This window comes from Amphiprion ocellaris, chromosome 22 (genome assembly GCF_022539595.1).
Source record: "Amphiprion ocellaris isolate individual 3 ecotype Okinawa chromosome 22, ASM2253959v1, whole genome shotgun sequence".
In the NCBI taxonomy this organism is placed as follows: domain Eukaryota; kingdom Metazoa; phylum Chordata; class Actinopteri; family Pomacentridae; genus Amphiprion; species Amphiprion ocellaris.
Genome location: NC_072787.1, coordinates 19,296,556 through 19,317,372, shown reverse-complemented (window position 1 = coordinate 19,317,372; position 20,817 = coordinate 19,296,556). Strand labels below are relative to the sequence as shown.

Sequence of the window (20,817 nt, the reverse complement as noted above, 5' to 3'; positions counted from 1 at the left end):
TAAAAAATACTATTTAAACCAGAATGATATTAAACATATAAAAAAATACAAAACATTAGATTAGATTGTTAAACCTTGAAAAAATACTTTTTAAACAAGAATGATATTAAACATATAAAAAAAATACAAAACATTAGATTAGATTGTTAAGCCTTTAAAAAATACTGTTTAAACAAGAATGATATTAAACATATAAAAAAAAACATTAGATTAGATTGTTAAACCTTGAAAAAATACTTTTTAAACAAGAATGATATTAAACATATAACAAAATACAAAACATTAGATTAGATTGTTAAACCTTTAAAAAATACTTTTTAAACAAGAATGATATTAAACATATAAAAAAATACAAAACATTAGATTAGATTGTTAAACCTTGAAAAAATACTTTTTAAACAAGAATGATATTAAACATATAAAAAAATACAAAACATTAGATTAGATTGTTAAACCTTGAAAAAATAAATACTTTTTAAACAAGAATGATATTAAACATTTAAAAAAATACAAAACATTAGATTAGATTGTTAAACCTTTAAAAAATAAATACTTTTTAAACAAGAATGATATTAAACATATAAAAAAATACAAAACATTAGATTAGATTGTTAAACCTTGAAAAAATACTTTTTAAACAAGAATGATATTAAACATATAAAAAAATACAAAACATTAGATTAGATTGTTAAACCTTGAAAAAATACTTTTTAAACAAGAATGATATTAAACATATAAAAAAATACAAAACATTAGATTAGATTGTTAAACCTTTAAAAAATACTTTTTAAACAAGAATGATATTAAACATTTAAAAAAATACAAAACATTAGATTAGATTGTTAAACCTTGAAAAAATACTTTTTAAACAAGAATGATATTAAACATTTAAAAAAATACAAAACATTAGATTAGATTGTTAAACCTTTAAAAAATACTATTTAAACCAGAATGATATTAAACATATAAAAAAATACAAAACATTAGATTAGATTGTTAAACCTTGAAAAAATACTTTTTAAACAAGAATGATATTAAACATATAAAAAAAATACAAAACATTAGATTAGATTGTTAAACCTTGAAAAAATACTTTTTAAACAAGAATGATATTAAAAATATAAAAAAATACAAAACATTAGATTGTTAAACCTTTAAAAAATACTTTTTAAACAAGAATGATATTAAACATTTAAAAAAATACAAAACATTAGATTGTTAAACCTTTAAAAAAAATACTGTTTAAACCAGAATGATATTAAACATTTAAAAAAATACAAAACATTAGATTAGATTGTTAAACCTTTAAAAAATACTGTTTAAACAAGAATGATATTAAACATTTAAAAAAATACAAAACATTAGATTAGATTGTTAAACCTTTAAAAAATACTTTTTAAACAAGAATGATATTAAACATATAAAAAATACAAAACATTAGATTAGATTGTTAAACCTTTAAAAAATACTTTTTAAACAAGAATGATATTAAACATTTAAAAAAAATACAAAACATTAGATTGTTAAACCTTGAAAACATACTTTTTAAACAAGAATGATATTAAACATTAAAAAAATACAAAACATTAGATTATTAAACCTTTAAAAAATACTTTTTAAACAAGAACAATAATAAACATTTAAAAAACTACAAAACATATTTTAGATAATTACACATTAAAAAAATACTTTTTAAACAATTTTTTACACTTTTTTTGTGTTAATTTTTCCCCCTTTCGTTTAATTGCTTTTTTACTGTAGTTTATTTCTTTAATCTTCTGTTTCTGTCAAGATTTTAACCCCAACCTTAAAAATGAAACAAACCCTTATATCACAATGAAAATACTTCTGTTGTCACAATCATGAGTTAGTCAGTTATTCAGTTTATCAATTCAACTTTATTTGTTTAGCACCGTTTACACAGATGACAAAACTAAACAAGCAAAAAGAAAAAACTATGCTAAAACTATGATTAAAACTCAAAACCATTAAAAAAAAAAAAAAAGATTTAACATGGTAATAAAATTTGTTGTGTCCAGGGGATGGAGGGAGTTTATTGAAGTCTTCTTGGGCTCACATGGGAAATCATTTAAAATATAAACTTGATATTCAGTCTAAGGAAACTGCAGAGCGACAGAAGAACCAACAATATCTCCTGTTTTCTCCTTTAATGAGTCGACTCTTCTTGTGCTTTCAGACCAAAGAACTACAGACTCTTCACAACCTGCTCAAACTCTTGGTACAGGACCTCACCACACAGGTCAAGAAGGTTTCCATCTCCTCATTTCTACTCTGAAGCTCACCTTCTCCTGCTCAAACTGCTGACAAATGTTTCTGCTGCTCTAAAGTCTGGTCTCCAGAACTTCCTAAAAACTCTCAAAGTCTCTTCTGCTGCAGGTTGCTTTGTAGAACTGTTGCAGAAAACCTCACTAAACCACATGGAGGGGCCTCAAGATAGTCGTCCAAATGAAACCGTACAAAAACCAAACTAGAACAACCCAAACGCTAAAGTCTCCTGCAGCCTACCAGAGAACCTCTGAGAACAGAGAATCAGGACAGGAACTCTTACCTTCTGGACAAGAATACAGAATGTGTCTGACCAAAAACGTCTAAAGACTCACTACCGCCAAGATAAAGACACAACTCAGGTGGACCAAATCCACTAATCACTGCACACATTAGCACCATGTGCTAACTGTGGCTAAAGAACCACATTTACCAAGACAACTATCCAGTACAAAGCCCTAAAACACACCAAGAAACACATTAAAGACGATTTTACTGCTGGAAGCTGCAAGCCAACGCCTAAAGAACAAACTAAAGCAATGGAGCCAAACCCGGTTCAGTGGTGAAGAGAAGCAGAGGAAATGTTTGGCTGCAGCTAAATAAAGCAGGAAGACAGTGAGCTGCTCAGGTGTTCCTGATAACACTGAGCTGCTCAGGTGTTCCTGATAACACCAAGCAGCCACCTGGACAGCCAATAGGAACACAGCTTACTGGAAGTCCAGAGGGCTGGCTTAGTGAAGGAAATTTAGTTTAAAGTTGAAGCAGAAAGTTAACAAAGAAAGTTGAAAACCACCTTCTGATACCTGAAATCTGAGTTTTCACACAAAGAACACCTGAACATGTCAAACTGGTTCCATAGTAGAACCGTCATTGTAAAAATGTCATAGTATGGTGTGTTGCTCAAAAAACATTACGACCCTGCTGTCTAGGGTCACCGAGGAGCAACACAAAAACAGGACAAACGCTGGTTTCCAGGGGGTTAGGAGGCTATTTATTTGAAAGGGTAAGTTTACAACAACACAACATGTGAGCAAAAAAATCACAAAGTCTGTCTTTAGTTCAGCTGAAAATATTAGTTTTTGTCATTTTAATTGACCAAACTTTTCAGGAAGTAGATGAAGAATAATTAAAGCTCTCATGTAGAAGTCCAACTTATTTTTGATCCTTGTCGAGAGTTTAATCTTAGAGTTTGTAAAGCTGTTGAGTTTTTAGAGTCACATGGATTGTTTCGACATTTAATAACCGAGTCCTGAAATAAAATTACAGTTGTGGATTTCTGTCATTTAGTCTGGACTAAACAAATAACAGCAGCATAAATCTCAAACGTCATTATGAGGACTCTAGATTGAGGTTTCTTACTTGATAATGATCAAAACATGAAATTTAGGTTGGTTTAAAGGAATATTCCACCTTAAATCTTTGAATGCTGACCTAAAAGGTTGGTTTCAGGGACTATTCCACCTATAAGGTTCTCACACATCCACCTTAAAGGAACATCCCACCAAAAATCCTTGGACATGCACCTAAAATGTTGGTTTAACCGAGTATTCCATCCAAAATCCTCAAAGAGACCTGAGGGGCTGGTTAAAAGGAATATTCCACCTAAAACCTCAAATATAGTCCCGAAAGGGTGGTTTAGAAAAAATCCTTCAGTGTAGACCAAAAAAGTTAGTATGGAGGAATATTCCACCTGAAATGTAGACCTGAGAAGTTGGTTTGGAAGAATATACCATCCTAAACATCCTTAAATGTAGACTAAAAGACGGTTTGGAAGAAAATTCCACCTAAAATCCTCCAATGTAGACCTAAAAGGTGAGTTTAATGGTATATTCCACCTAAAATTCACTACTGTAGACCTTGGAGGTTGGTCTGATGGTATATTCCACCCAACATCCTTGAACATAAACTTAAAAAGTTCGTTCAAAGGAATATTCCACCTAAAATCTTTCAATGTAGACCAAAAAAAATCCTGGTGTAAAGGAGTATTCCACCTTAAATGTAGACCTAAAGGATGGTTTGGAGTAATATTCTACTCTAAAATCTTCCAATGTAGACCTAAAAGGTTGATCTGATGGTATATTCTACCCAACATCCTGGAACATTTACCTAAAAGGTTGGTTTAATGGTATATTCCCAGAAGAACCCTTGAACATTGGGCTTAATGGTATATTCCACCCAAAATACCAAGAAGTCAGTGTAAAGGAAACGTAGACCTAAAAGGATTGTTTAAAGGAATATTTAAACTGTTATTTTCATTATTTAATAATCTGTTATCAGTCAGAACCCTGGCAAACTTATTTTCATCAGTTTTTTTAGTGGAAGTCACAAATAAAGGAGCTCTTGGTTTTTCCCAGCGTTACTGAGTCCAAAGCTGCTGTTTCAACACAGACACGTTCACATGCATCCACAAACCTCTCAGCACTCAAACACCCACAGACAGGAGGCCGGCTGGACCGAGGCTCAGCGGCGTCCTCAGACCTACGAGTCGGGGAGTCGCTGAACTTGTTGGTCCAGTTTGAAGGCCTCCGTGTGGTCCAGTAGAAGTCCACGTAGTCGGTGTTGGCTTTGAACCGCAGCGACTGGCCACCATCAGGTGGACCGGCTCGTCCTCGTAGGGCTCCTCCTGTAGCCTTTAGGGAACCACAGGAACATTCAGTAGCTGTTGGAGTTCTTCCTGTCAGGCTCGTGGTAGAACGGCTCTGAAGAATCTTGTACTTGTCTTATCTGGAACAATCTAACAGCCTAAACTGTTAACAGCCATGTAAAGAAGCAATCACACAGGCATAGATTAGGACTCAAACTAGATTTATTTTAGAAAACAAATCAGCTTAGAGGCATTTGTTCACACGTGGCTGAATAGGAGGCCGTCCAATCAGGTTCGAGGTCTTCACTCTGTAGGTTGTTTGTTTGGTGACACTCTTGGACCTCCATCAGCTGACATGGATGTTTGATGGTCTTCCTCTCTAGTTCCAGATGATTCATCCATGAATTCAGCAGCTACAGACTGAAATGAAGCTCATGCTGCAGTTATTGAATTCCTGTTCCAGATCAGATGTTCAGAGCTCACCTTGAATGCAGCCGTCTGCTGTCTGATAGTTTTTCTCATTGTAGTCTTCAATAAAGTCTTTTTCCTCATGTCAGGATGTGGTGAGACTCTTTCTCAGTCTCTGCAGACGTCCCTCATTGTGCATCTCCAGAGAAGAAACTGAAAAACTGGTCACTGCTTCAGCATCACAAACGCTCTCCAGCATTGAGAGTGTTTTAGGAATTCATTCATTGTGTTGTGAACTTTGAAGGAGCAGAAACTTTACAGCTGCCAAAGATATGAGCTCCAATTCTGGATGTTTTAGGAAATGAAGTTCATCAAATGAACACTTGATTTTTGCTGATAACTCTCATTAAATTATTGAAGAAATCCAACATAAAAACCTGTAAACTCTCAGGCAGCTTTTGTTAAAGTTTGTCTATAATTCTATCATCATGTTCTGGAACCAGGACTCTGCAGAAGTTCCTTCAATCAGATACTTGTGTGTTTCTATTTCAGGCCTCAGGTTTGAACATACAGCAGAGGATTAGAAAGGAGTGATTTTAATATTTAAATCAGTCCAGTAAATGTTTGGTGTAAAAATGATTAAAGTTTTGATTTAGATAGATTTGTGTCAAATAATATTGTAGAGTCTCACTTAAATATATCCAAATGAGTTCAGTGTATTTACATTTTGTAGAATATTTGATTTCTTAATCTCAATACTGTAGGGTCTGACCCTAAATATTATAATAATGATGTCAATTTAAATAATATTGTAGTGCAGAGTCATAAACTTTAATCAGCTGAACTTACATAATAAATATCACTGTACAATCTTAACCTGAACATTCATATTATTGAGGTAAATTTACATAAATCCTGATATTCTAGAGCCTTAACTGGAATATTTCTAACATTAATCTTTTTGTATTGTGTTGATAAACAAGAACAACCCAACTTTCAGATAATATTTGTTGACTGTGATTGTGAGACTAAATTCCTCCACATTCTGGAACTGGACTGAATTTCCCAAAATGGAAACTTGGACAGAATTTAACACTCATGTATCCATGGCAACGCTAATGTTTCTGCTTCTTACCAAAGTTCACAACACAAGTAAAGATTTTAATGTAAAACTTCAGGGATGACTGCTAACCATAAGTTTTCTGATCAATACTTCATGATCAATATCAGGACAGATGTTACAACTCCAGCTGTTCCATTAGACTGCAGTTATTAACAGAGAAATTAAAACATCACATTCCTCATAAAAACTAGATGGACTTTTATGAAATAAAGTGTTGGTGAATAAACAGTGTAAAAAGTGTAAAGCAGCTCCATTAAATCAGGAGATGTGAGACTTCCACAGCATGGATCACCATCTGCTGTGTTGATTCATAGCTGAATGTCAGAATGAACTGAGCTAGAAAAGCTGCTTTGAGCTGCAACATTACGGTCTGACAATCCAACACCATCACAGTTTTCATCTGGTTGTTTTGCTCCAACATGCTGTGAAGTTCAGTTTTTACCTGAATCAATACAGAGATTCTCTTTCCAACCAAGACTGGAATAAAAATTAGAATGTTATGAGGTTATTAATGCAACTAAATCCTTTCAGATGGAAGGATTTACTTCTAAGTTCTAATTCAAGTTTCAGTTGGAGCACATTGCATTCACAAAGAAAAACAGCGATACCTTCATAGCAACATTTAATAAACCTAAAGCTTCCCTGTTGGCTCATTGGTGGAGTTTGTTACTGAGCATCTGAACCTTAAATCCAGTGAGACGACCATCTTCAGTCGAGGCCAGTCAGAGAACTTCAAGACCTTCCATCAGCTGGACCAGATGTGGCATCATCTCCCTCTGAACATCTGGATGACAGGAGAAAAGACAGAAATCAAACACAGATCACAGAAATATAATTTATTCACTTTCATCATTTTATAAAAGTAGCATGAACTTTATTAAAACTTGACAACATCAGTAATGAAAGTAAATGTTTTTATCTTGTGTTGAAGCTAAATTTAAAGTCAATTTTAATGACAGTTTATCCTGAGAGGAGTGAGAATGGAGCTTTTCTTTCCTTTTTAGAATATTCTCTCAAAATATTCAGTTTATTATTGGCTTTAGAAGCATTTTTCTTTACTTACTTATTTTTAGATACCTCAGACTGATACACTTTGCTGGTTTGCAGATAATTTCATGTACAATGACAATAAAGATCTTCTATTATAACATATTTTGCTAAAACTAGAACTGCAAACCTTCTCAACCTTCACTGAACCAGCCCTGGAATGAATAAAAATCTGTATATGGATATGATTTTCTCTGATGGGACCACTATGGAAGCCGTAGTAATTATTAACTATCCTTTGAAGGGAAAGATTAGGTCTTCTTCAGGTGGATAAAAAAAAATGCTCTCCCTTAAAAAACAAAAAACTGCATACAATAAAGTAAATCTCTTCTGCACTGCACACATACTCCACTTTTGTATAACTCTGGATGTCAGAGTAAAGGCAGACAGATCCACCGATCAGCCACAACATTCTGACCACTGACAGCTGAAGAGAACAACATCCATCATCTTGTTCTAATGTAACGTTCTGCTGGGAAACCTTGACGTTCATGTGGATGTTTGACATGTACCACCACCTAAACACTGCAGGACAAACAACCCCCTAGTCTCCATGGCAACAGCAGTCATTGATGCCAGCTGCCACCCTCAGCAGGACAAACTAGAACTGCTCAGGAGTGGTCCGAGGAACACGACAGAGCTAAGCTGTTCACCTGGGTTCCACACTCCCCACATCCAGATCTGATGGAGCATCTGTGGGATGGTCCAGGATCAGCCTGGTCTAGGTAGGACCCACCCTGCAACCCACAGGACCCACAGAATCCACAGGACATCCCCAGAGGTTCTGATGAACCACTGGGTCAGAGGAGTTTTAGCAGCATAAAGGGACCAACACAGTATTAGTCAGGTGGTCAGAATGTTCTACTGTTATATTGTCATGCTGATTATATGATCAGTAAATGTTACCATCAATTATAACGTCAATTAAAACTATCAGTTCATTCAGAAACTGTGGGGTTAAACCTAAAAACACAGACCTCAACAGCAGTTTGTTTCAAAGCAGAACACCAGCTGGTTTTCACTAAAGAAGCTTTCAGAGCAACAATTAAATGACAGTTTTGTTCTCATTAAGTTCAGAATCAGCCAAAATAATGTATACACACATCAGGAAAAGAAAAACTTTTATAAATATTTCATTTGTATAAGTACTTCTATACATATAGATACCTCTTTCTAAGTTTGATCAAATCACGACAACTCTGTGTCCTGTTGTACAATGTTTTCCCAACAGATGGCGCTACCCTCATGAATGGAGCATCAACAAGTGACGTCTACAACACAACAGAAATGTCTGGAAGCCAGTGGCCACCACTTTGAGCACCTCTTGTAATTGTAGAGGCCAAAGATTACTTTTATTAATCTTGTGATGTCTGAATAAATTTGGTATTGAAATATTTATGCAAGTTTTTCTTTTCCTGATGTGTGTAAACATTATTTTGGCCGACTCTGTATAATGGGATTCTGACAGGTCACCAGGCAACATCTTTTTATAATAATGACAAACATACCTGCATTCTACAGGAGTGATTTTCCTCATGTGCAGGTAAAGATGTGGGAGGAGCTTAGAGATGACAGGAGCAGGAGTCATCCTCACTAATTCAGCTTCCACCTAGAAACAGAAAGACCACAAACAAATACACTGATATACTCTCAAATGTTCAACCTCAGCCTCAAAATATCTGTTTAGGAAGTGTTGTGTTTCTAAATTCTGCTGAAAGCATTGACAGACATTCTCTTACAAGGTTGTGTAAAAAGCAGCCTGTCCTCTGAGCTACTGAGAAATCTTCCTGAACAAAGTTTCTACGTGTAAATCAGCTCAACAAAAACTAAAGCCTCAGTCAGAGATAACAGGTATCGCAAATTATAAACAGCTTTCTTTGTTAACTCAGACTTTCTGCTTCAACCTCACATAAAAAGGGGAGTTTAACTCATCAGGTGACTGAAAATGAACGGCTTGTGCAGTTCTAGATCCAAAAGTAAGATGTTTCAACTCATGTTTTACTACAAATACATGCAATAATAAATAAATACAATGGCTGGTTGTTAGTTTATTCACTATTAATGTCATTTTATAGACTGGATTGAACTTGAGCAGTGGAAGAGAGAAGGAATTTAATGAAATTATGGAGATTCAGAGAGGTCATGTTGCGCAATGTTAAGCGTGGTTTAATTCAAACCAGCTGAATGTTAAACTTCAGTGCAGCTGAACAGGTTTCAGTTAACCTTAAAGTAAAATAACTTTTTTAAAAGCTAAAATACACAGCAGAGAAATACAGGTTGAGAAGGTCATTCTAATAATGAGGACAGCTGCAGCAGCAAGTAACACAGGTGTTCAGCGGTAAGTTAGCCACCTGTGTTAATTAGCCCGCTAGCTAACTTAGCCGCTTAGCTAGCTAACGCGTCCGGACCAACTGCTCAAACACGACAAAACACAACCCTTCACAAGTCGCTGACATAACGTACAACAAAACAACGCTACTGGTTAGAAATATTTATCTTCTTACCGTGTTTTACTCCAAAAACAAGGTCAACAGCAGCCAGAGACGCTACCAGATGTGCCGACCATAGATATACATAGAAGACTAGATACGCTAGCTATGGTCTGACCAATCACTGCTCTCTGGCTCCGCCCTCTGAGAATCTTGTTGTCGTTTGGCTCCACACTTGCTGATGACCACTTCCGGTCTCAGAAAATGAATTAACGGACCTTTTTTCGTTTCTGTCTCTTACTGATTTTACTTTCTTGTTATTCTAAATATAAAATGAAAATCAAAGCATTAAAAAAAAATCGTATATCCCTTTTTGATCATGAAAAGGAAAACCGCCTTGTATTTCAATTTTATTTTTTGTATTTTAAAACGAAAATCAAATAACCACTCGTTTTTTGTTCTTCAATACCCGTTTCAGAACGGAAAATCCAATTACCAGATAAATACACGGACCGTCTGGCTGTCATGTTTCCTCTTTGTAGTTGCAGATGTAAACACTCCCCCTCTAAAACGCATTCCTCGACGCTCCTGTCACAACACGGGCCAGCTCGATGGCAACTTCTGAGAAGCAAAACAACCTTAGAACAACATGAATGCTTCCTCAAACAGAGAGTGAGAAAACAGAGGTCTCCGCTCCTCCTCACATATCTGATGCTAATCAGCAAGAGAAAACACCGGTGCTGAGCTTCCTAAGGTATCTGCAACACAGCGTCCACCTTGGCCTCTTGACTTTTACTGGGTCATCTTCATAAATCAATCAGTAAATACACAGTATAAGGTTAACCCTCTGAACCCCAGGCAACCAAGACATGTTTCCTTTTTTGAAAAAAATCATAATTTTACCATTTATCAGAGCAAGAAACTGTAAGAAGAGAAAGAATGATCAGATTCTTTGTTGTATTATCTGTGTTGTGTAGTTAGTTGAGGAAAAATAACCAAGTCTCAGCTTAAAATTGTGATATTTCATCAAAATCCCTGCATTCTGCATGTTTTATCAAAACAATTTGCATTAAATACTGTTTGTTAGAGCAATAAAATAAATGCAGCGTGGCTCGAAAAAGTGTACAGAGGAGCAAATTGTTGGAAGATGCACTCAGCATGGTTAAATATTTCCATAACAGAGGGTGTAAAGGTTTCAAAATTGTTAATAGGTTAGTGAATTAGCTTCTCTGTAATATGAGAAGCCCCTGTTATTTTTTCCAATATTGGCAACATCTGTTCAAGTGCAAAATTATGTACATATTAGTTGTATGTTTTGTAAATATTTTGTGGCATAATCAAATTCAGAAATTCGACTTTTTTGTTAAATTTTCCCTTCTTTTCTTATTTATTATCTTATTTCTGTGTCATACAGAACAGAGGCATTGAGTTGAGTCCCTCTGCTTTTAGTCATGGTTGTTTTGTTTCCATAGAGATGCAGGATTTTATATGACAGTAAAAATAAAAGAGCCATCAACAATTAAAAATATGACAGGAGCAAATACACCCACAAACTGCTTGGAGTTTAGAGAGTTAAGAGATACATAAAATATAATTTGGACTGAATTTAGCTCAGGAAATGTAAAAAGAACCAGGAGACAAACATTTGCAAACACACACTTTTATTCTTACACATCAATTTAAAAAGACAAAAATGTCACAGCTGCCACATTGTAAACCATTAAACAGATTATCCTAATGATAAAGATCAATTTTTATTAACTATGATTACTTTGTGAAAATGAAAAAAATGTCTTATTTACACCATAGACAACCGATATACAACATTAGTATTACCTTCTACCATCTGCAGACAACCTGTTTGACACTGAGCTGCTTTTTGACTGTTTTAGAAAACAAACAGCACCATTGTGACGTGAAGTCAAACAACAAACTGACCCGTTCACTCAGCGACATCTGCGGGGACTTGATCTGTTTAAGGAGTTTTAAGATGAGATTACAGTAAAGCTCTGGCTACTTGTTTTGTTGACAGGCAACCTGTAAGAGGAGAAGAGCTGCTCTGGAGTGTGCATGGTCGATCTTTACACCAAACACGGGGCATAAAACTGACAAATGATATCTCTTTATGAACACGTGGAGGGTGAATAAGGGTTAACCCGTTGGCTTGTGCATCTGCGACACATTCAACAGTTAGCTCAAGTGAGTTGACATATGTTAGTGTGTCATGCCAAGACTATGGCAACGTCAAAATGTAGGCACCAAAGAGAATATATTCAACTGTAGCCCAACAGAATTTAGATGAAAAAAAAAAGTCCTTAAACCTGTGTTTTTGATGATTTCAGTAAAATGAAAGCCTTCATAAGATGGGGCAATGTTCACCACAAAAATTATACAGAATGTCCAACATATCAGGCTCCTGGTACCTCCGATTAACAACGCCATAACCTTTCCCCGGCTGTACCACCACAACCTCTCCATCGGGTGGAGGCTCGGTCAGCGGGTGAACTTTGTTGTCCTTTATCTTAAAATCACCAACACCAGGCAGCATGCCGTTCCTCTCTGTGCATGATTTGCTGTCCTCAGAGTTGTCCTTCGCCTCGATGACGCCGTCGCTGCCATTTGGGCTGCTCTTGCTCACCATGCTAACGTCATCCTGACATGCGTCGGACTCGCTAGCACTAGCATGAGGTAAAGAAAAGTAGGTGCACTTCCTAGTTATTGGCTTGGTTTTTTCTTCCAGTTCAGGCTTTGTGCTGAAGAGAGAATATGGAGTGTTCTCCTGTGTGTCCTTACATATGTCGTCGTCTTTAGGAGTGTTTGTGAAGGTTTTGTTAATTCCGACTGGATCTGAAACTGACTTCCTGATCAGCGTGTTCTCTCTGAGGAGCCATTGTCCGTCATCCAGAGGAACGCCGTCTCCAGGCCCGACTTGTGCGTTGAAAGCAATGCATCTTGTCGCTTCACTCAAGGTGTCCAGTGCATTCGTGGAGTTAAAGTAAGATAATTCGGACATTGCTTTCGCCCGAGCTGTGTGAAAGGGAGAGAAAATGCTCGAATGTTCTTTTCTTTTCTGCTTCGGCTCGGGCGTGGGCCTTTCACCTGACTCCTCATCGGGTTGAGCATCTTTCCTTCCATAAAGTCTTTCGATTGTTCTCCTCACGAAGCCCTTAGTGATGGATTTCCGTACCGAATCATCTTCACCACTGGACAGCTCACTTGAAGTCTGAGACTGATAGCCGCCGCTCACTGACGTCTCGGCTCTTAACTCCTGTTGGCTCGGGAATCGTCTTTCCTGGATGTCTGTGGTGCTCTTTGCCAAGAACATTTCCCTGATGCATCTGACCCTGTTACCTTCAGGCTCCGTGGTTATAACACCACTGGAGTCGTAGCTGAAAGAAAGTGACGACTGAGGAGCCGATCGGGTGAAGAGTGTGAGCTGAGATGTGGGCGAATCGGAGGGCGAATCCTCTTCGTCTGACTCAGCGGGGACGTTTCTTTGTGAGAAACGTCTGATGGGAGAATTTTCTGTCGTATCTTTTCGTTTCTGAGCATCTGCCACATGCTTTTCTAGAAGACTTATTCTCTCTGCGACAGATTGGGATATTACTTCTTCAGAGGGATGCTTGAGCTTTTCCATAGCCTTTTCACATTTTGTAACTTCAGGTTGTGTCTCCAATGCAGGGGCTTTGTGATACTGTATACAGCTTTCTTCTATGTAGCTCTCCATGTTGACTTGTTCTTCCTCTGAGCTGGACTCTTTATCATAGTAGCTTAATTCTTCTTCCATTGAGCTGCTGATGTGTTCTTCGTTGACCTTTGGATGCTCTTCTTCTACATGATCTTCACAGCTGCTGTGGTCATTCCCACTATCATCATCTGCACCGAATCTATGTTTTCCTAAACTGTCAGGCTTTATCAAGCTGCTGCTGTCATTTTTTGTATATAAATCCTGGTTTTCTATCACATTGCTCAGCGCTCTGCCGACAGTATTCTTGTCACAAGTTTGTGTTTGATCACTGTGAAGGTTCTCATCTTCTGAGCTATCTTTGTCTTCCTCTGGCTCTTCTATCAAAGCATTTAACCCTCCGAATGTTTTTGTTTGCACCCCATCCTTTGGAGGATTATGAAGGTGGACTATATCATCATCCTCCTCATCCTCAATGCCAGACAGACTTTCTTCAACAATAACCTGCAGCTCCTTAAATTCAACCTCAGGCTGCTCTTCCTCTGAATATGACTCATCCACATCTGAGTTTCCTGTGCTTTCCTCAACGCTGACATTCAATCCCATGCTGCATGTTTGATTCTGCTGTTCTTTCTCTGAGCCGGACAGACATGCAGGTTTAGATGAGTCATCTTTGTTGCTCAGCTCCTTACATTCAACCTCTGATTGCTCTTCCTCTGACTGATTTTCACTCTCAGGACTGCTTTCTGTCTCTCTTGCATTCAGTTCCACATAGTTGGAACTCGATTGCTTGTTCTCTTCCTTGTCAGAGTGACTTTCAGGGTTGGACAAGTCTTCGATTTCATTATTGTCCTGGTTTATCTCCTCACATGCAACTTCTGGCTCTCCCTCTTCTGAACTCTGCTGCTCACCTGCCTCTGAACCGGACACAGTTTGCTCACAGCTGTCTTTTTGTGCTAAAACTTTATTGGCACTTGGTATGTCTTGTCGTTCCTCTTCTGAACCTGATTTATCATCATGCTCTGACTCATTCTCGGGGATACTCATGCTTTCCTCGCTTTCTGTCTGTAGCTGCCTAGATTCTACATCTTGTTCCTCGGGCTCTTTTTCAAAATTTGCCCTGTCTTCAGTTGAGTTGCCTTCATTCTCTTCCTCATGTTCTTGATGGACCGCATCCCTACATGACTGCCAGTCCAACCCGTTCTCTTGTACAAACAGTGCTGCACTGTGAAGCTGCCTTTCTTCAGAAATCTGTTGATAATTGGGTTCAGCTGGTGGATATTTGGTCTCACCATTCTGCCCATGTTGACTGTTGTTGTCTTTAGATGCCTGGTTGGTTGGTTTGTGTTTTGCTGTCTCCGTTATCAAGTGAGTTTTGTCCATTCCAGGTTGTTTTGTCTGGTTAATGTCTGTGAATTTTTTAATGATGGATCTCACATAAACATTAGCTTCGTGTTCCTGAGTAACATTAACACAATCTTCGTTGGGAAAATGGTTTGTGTTGTCATTCGTTGACATCTCCGCTCTTTGAATAATATTTTCTTCATTGTCACTCTTTGATCCGACTCTAAAAGAAGCCAGTTCCTTCTTAAGCTCCACAGGTATGTCAAGGCTATCCATGATCCCATTGATAACACTTTCTTCACTGCCGCAGTCTTGCTCTGGACCATCCTCGGTTATAAGTTCTAAGCTCTCCGGCGTCGAGCTACGACTTTGGCATTTGTCGCTGAGTTCCTGAAAGCCCTTCCAACTCTGCAGGAGCTGTTTCGACGCTGAATGTTGCAGATTTGACAAACTAGTGTGCAGTTTGTGTGAATCTTCAATGCTGGCAATTTCTCTGAGAGAGTCGATCATTTTTAAAGCTTCTGCACAGCTGACATTGTTTGCATTCAGCTCATCCATATTTAGGTTAGTTATGCCTTCCTTTAGAGTCATGACAGACAGGAAAGCAAGAAGAGCTTTAGATGAGGAGCCAAACGTAGACGCCACATGAGAGGAGAAGTCAGGCAAGCTGTTGGACTTCTCCAGACATGACGGGCGTTTGTTCTGGGTTATTTGTCTGATTGACTTGATTGAGAAGCAAATCTTCTCGAGAACTGGTTTCATGATCGGCTGGTCTGTGGTGTTTAATGGCTGTGGTGTTATTTGCACGTCCGTCAAGGATTTCTCTCGATCTGCCTTATTTTCATCTCTCTTATCTGCTGCTGGTGATAAAACAGCACCACCGGTTGGTGTTTTGTCCAGTTCAGGTTCTGATTTTACCAACTGCGGTGTTTGGTGACTTTTCCTTTGGGATGTTTTCTTTTGTGTCCTGTTTGTAGGCTCTAATGGAGTATCTGAGGAGAGATTTCTGGAGAACAACTTCCTGCTTGATTTGTTTTTGCCAGGTGGTGACACCATGTCCAGAGACTGAGAATATGGAGAGGATCTTTTTTGCAGTTTTGGTTTGTAAAGCTTCTGCTTTCTTTCGGTGGGAGTGCCAGCATTTGGGTCTGCATGTTTTTGTATCCCACTATTTGGAGATGCATTTTTAACTGAAGGACGGATATGTTGTGACAATGATTTTGGAGGGTTACTTGGAAGTTCTAAGGAGGATTTCTTCATTTGGAATTTCCTCTCTGGAGAAGGACTACTTTGCAGTTTTGCTTTTTTCACCACGCTTTTAGGTGATGACGCCTCTTTTTGCACTAAAGATGATGTTTTTGTGTCTCTAATTTGGAGATTTTTTCGCATTGAGCCCTCACTTGATAAAATACTGGGTGATGGCGCTCGGTCTTCAGATGTTAAACTTGCTGGGGACACAGAAGTACAGCATGATGGACTGCCCATTGGATCTGAGAATGATTGCTGCGTCTCTTCTGGTGCTGCTTTGATTGATTGTTGAGTCCCGGTTAAACAGATGCCATTTGGCAGCACATCATCACCCACAGTGCTGATGGGAGCAGATAATGGGCTTGTCTCTGAATGGACATCACTACTTAGAGTGTATTTATCCAGACCAGCCTTTCTGAGAGACATTTTCCTTTCAAGAGACAGATTACTGACTAAAGAGGCCCTTTTAATAGATGGAGTTGTTGGTGATGGTGCGTCCCTCAGCGTGGAAGGAACGTCTTTGTGAACTGATGATGTTATTTCCGTTGTGCTGTCAGTTGGTGATACGGCCTTGTCTGATGTAGGACTATTAGATGAAGGATGATTATCTGTTCTTTCACTGTTCAAGGATGAGTCTTTGTCTAATGAGCTGCTGGCCACTGACGATACATCGCTCATGCAGTATTCAGTGTCTGATAGCTCAGGTGGAGGTGGTGGTAGCTCCATTGAAAGAGTATTGGTAGGTGTAGCTTTTTGAAATGAGATTTTGACTGGGGTTGATTTATATTCCACTTCACCATCTAATGGCATTTCTGTTGAGGTCTTGCTAGTTGGTGGAATCATTTGGGAACAGATGCCATTTGAAAGAGGCTTTATTTCTTCAGTATTTTTCTGAGATAAGCTCCTGCGATGGTCTGTATTTGCTGTAGTTGTCTCATTACAAAGAATTTGCTGACTGACTGTGGATTTCTCTGCTGATTTGTTTTCAAAAGACTGGACCCTCAGTTTCACAGACATCCCCGGAAGATTCTCAGGTGGTGGTTCAAAAGTTGGACATGTTTCCGATGTCTCCTCCAAACACTTCACCTTTTCTTCCACGGTGATCAAGCCATGCTTCTTGTCAGACTCAACACATCCGCCATTTTCTGTCACTTCTTCAATTTTTTTACTTTTCTCATTTAGATAGGACGGAGGGTCAAGATGGGATTTCTCCAGCCAGTTCTCTACATATTCATTAGTACCAGAAGTGAAGGAGTTAAAAGCAGGCAGTGACATGCTTTCACTAATATCACGAGGCTCACTTTCACTCTTTTTCTCCATGTGCATTGATGTCTGCCGTGTCAGTACTCGTCGTGGTTGGGTTACCACAACACCCAACCTGTTTGATTCAAAAGAAGCTCTCTCAGTTGTGTTTTCTTTCAGTGCTAGTGGTTTGTTTTTGGCTTTAGCCACACTTTCTATTGCATCATCTGCCACTTGTGGACTATTTGTTGTAGCATCCCTGTTTTGTGCCTGCCTCTTTTTTAGCCTTTTCATAGTTTTTGCTGATTTAAATTTATTTCCGTAAATTCTCTTAATAAACCCAGCACTGGAGAAAGTTGGAGGAGTCCTTACTTTCTTCCGTGACTCTGTTGCTCTTGTCGAATTCTCTTTTTGTTTTTTCCCTGGTGTCAAAAGCCGTCGAACATGTTTATTGATCACCTTGGGTTTTGGGGATACCCTTTTTTCTTGGGGCTTGATTTGGCTTTTTGTGGAGTTTTGGAATTGTTGCTGTTTATTCGCAGCTTGAATTGCAGCAGTCTTCAATGATGGCAAGTTTAAATCTGATGTTGCCGACACACTCTCAGCCCTCCAGATATTAATGGACTCAGAGGCAGTTGAGGGTCTCCAGGGCTCGGGTTCAAATTCATTACTTGAGGAAAAATGTCCTGTTTCGGCAGTCGCCGGTCTACTGAAAGTAATCCCAGAAGCAGACACACTGTGTGTACAAACGTTTGCAAGGAAATTGTCCTGGCAGGTCTGTTGCTCGTATATGTGTAAGACAGTTTCAGTGACCTCCTCTCCACTGGATTCAATCTGCATTATTCCTGCTGATTTGAATGCAGAGACATTTCTGCTGTTGGTGTCCACAGAGCCAAGTCTTCTAGGTTTGGGTACTGGTCTGGTGCTGCTCTGTTTGATCATGCAGTATTGCTCTGTCATGGTTCTATTTTCTGTCTGTTCTCTGTAAGAATAAGACTCAATCATTCCCTCCTGAATCTCACCCGCCGTCACCGATTTGATGCTCTCCACAGAGGCTTCCTTTGTGCTAATTTGTTTGTGTCCTGGGGTAGGAGCTCTTGTGGGAGACGCCACATCGGTGTGGCTTTTGATCTCATCCTCTTCGGTACCACTCTCACTGAAAGCTCCGTTGCTCGGCGATGGTGGATCCTCATCGTTGTTGTCTTTAGTTTTGTCTTTGTTGATGGTGTCTATGGAAGAAGAAGGACTTTGTAAATCCAGTGAGGTGGATTTCAGTGAGCAGATCTCCTGCTCTGCCTCAGGCTCTGGTAAACAGGCTGCATTAAGCTGACTGGCTACACTGGAGCGTGACAGGGTGGTCGTCCAGTGGACGGTTTCCTCTTCCTTAATTGTCAGCCGCACCTTCATCTCCACTGTCATGCTTCCGTCCTGATTCACCCGAAAGGACTTTTCAATATCATCCTCGCTGGGCAGCGAGCAGATCTGTCCGTCAGCTCCATTGTCGAGGCAGATGTCTTCTTCCGTCTCCGATACTGACTCCAGTATACGACTGGACTCAAACTCGACTGAGTTAGTGGGATTGCTGGGTATTTCACACGAACTCTCTGCGATTCTGTTGTGAATCTGATGAACGATGTACCTCTCAGATGAAGGGGAGAAATTCCTTGACTTTGAAGAATATGAAAGAGACTTCTTTTTAACTTTGGAGTCAATCAAAAGAGTCGATCGGTTGCAAAAAAAAGTTTGCGAGGCAAAGTAGAAATATCCAAGAATCGAGCAGGATAGGTGGTAGTTTGAAGAAGAATCCCAGAGAAGCATGAAGGGAGAAGGAAGAAAAGGAAAGTTAGAATGATAGTACACTGCTCATCAAGTACAAAAGCCAGCAGCCGTGCAGACAGTGTATGTAGGCCATCTATAGTATTATGCTCAATATTATTGCCTCAGCACTTTGCAAGGCTTTATCCCATGAGAGCAGGTAGATTACTGCAGATGCATTGAAGTGTGTCATGCTAATAAATGTCCACTGGACTGAGACAACTCTTCGAAATGTATTTGTAAAATGGTCTCATCTATTGAAAATGTAGATTTGAATATAACTTACGGTTCAAAGCCTTTTGTCTTCTGTCAGCCATTCGGTTGGTGTGCAGCCATTTTGGAGCTGGTGATTTCTGTTCAGAGTAGATTGCGGGTCTAAAAGGCTCCCTGCCTACAGCCACAACAGTCCCAGAACACAGTATCAAGCCTGGAAGACCATCAACCTGCAACAGATAGGAAAAAAAAAATAGTCCCTTTTATTTAATGGTATAGTTAACTTTTAAGTTAAAACAGACAGATAATCAGTCAAATAAGTCTAAATTAAATGTATGTGTATAATAAATATAAATGTAATGTATTCTTTATTGCAGTACTAGCAGGCTCTGAATCGATAACAGAACCTTGACCTAAAGCCTTACAGAGCAGTATCCCAGAATGCCTTTCTGGGTATTAGGATGAGTTGCCAAAGAAGCTTAGGACTTTCTCTCCTCATGTGACGGTCATTTTGTTCCAGGGTTAAATCAGTCCTTCACGGGTTAATAATGACAATGATCTCTTTGAGTTAGCAGGGGAGAAAGGGTTTTGTGAATTTGTTCTGGTGTTTCTAGTAAGTTGTAAGGCTATAATGCTTGTAAAATCCTACTTTCTCTTGAAAAAGTTGTGTTGTGACAGTGGAGAACACTCACACGTCTGCCATCAGGAGTGTGTAGTTTCAACACATGGAACTGCATCAGTGCCGAGATATATTCCAGAATAGCCTCATAGCTCGGTGTGGTCTTCTTGTTAAGCACCACAGTGTGTTTAATGGTGGGGTCTCCATTGCAAAACACCAGCAGCCTCTTTGGGGTTCGCACAAGCACCTGCTCCTGCTTATGGAGGCTCCGACCTGGGAAGAACCTGGCCTGCTGCACAGTGCGCCGACGTGAACTAACAGGTCTGGCGTGGTACCAAGGTGGCAGCTTCTTCCTGGCCAGGGCCAGATTTATAGGTTTTACCTTGCGGCTGTCAGAGCAGATGTAGGATTTTCCATCCTCGAGTTCATCCAAAGTGTTGATCGCGTGAACGCCCCGAGGAGTTGTGATGTTCCTCACCCCGAACGGCAGGGGAACCTTCTTAGAGAGGCTGTCCAGGAGGGCGTCAAAGGTTTTAAAGGTGCGGTTGTTGATGACCAGGCGCAGACCGTTGAACTGAGGGTCGCCACTTTTGTAGAAGCAGACCCGCTTTGAGAGGATGGGGTCGATGATGCTTGGGTGGCGTGAGGTGCCAAAAGTGTGCCCACTCCCTGAATACTGTTCAGGGAGGATCCTGCGAAGCCCTGTTTCATTCATCATCGTTGACTGGCTGCAAAGTGAAAGAAAGAGAAGATACAGCTTAGAAAGCACAAAGA

At 39.0% G+C, this 20,817-nt stretch overlaps 1 protein-coding gene across 3 annotated transcripts in view; it reads right to left on the bottom strand.

Moving 5' to 3' along the window:
- Window positions 1-11,521: 11,521 nt before the first annotated feature.
- Window positions 11,522-20,817, bottom strand: part of LOC111567830 (oxygen-regulated protein 1-like) — a 57,712-nt gene continuing 48,416 nt past the window's right edge. For all 3 annotated transcript variants that reach the window (XM_055007129.1, XM_035947635.2, XM_055007130.1), the window contains 3 exons: window positions 20,117-20,771; window positions 19,498-19,654; window positions 11,522-19,096 (listed from right to left, as the gene is read on the bottom strand). In XM_055007129.1, coding sequence (XP_054863104.1) covers window positions 12,234-19,096; window positions 19,498-19,654; window positions 20,117-20,761 — 7,665 coding nt within the window. In that variant the 5' untranslated portion in view covers window positions 20,762-20,771 and the 3' untranslated portion in view covers window positions 11,522-12,233. The remainder of the gene's footprint in view (window positions 19,097-19,497; window positions 19,655-20,116; window positions 20,772-20,817) is intronic.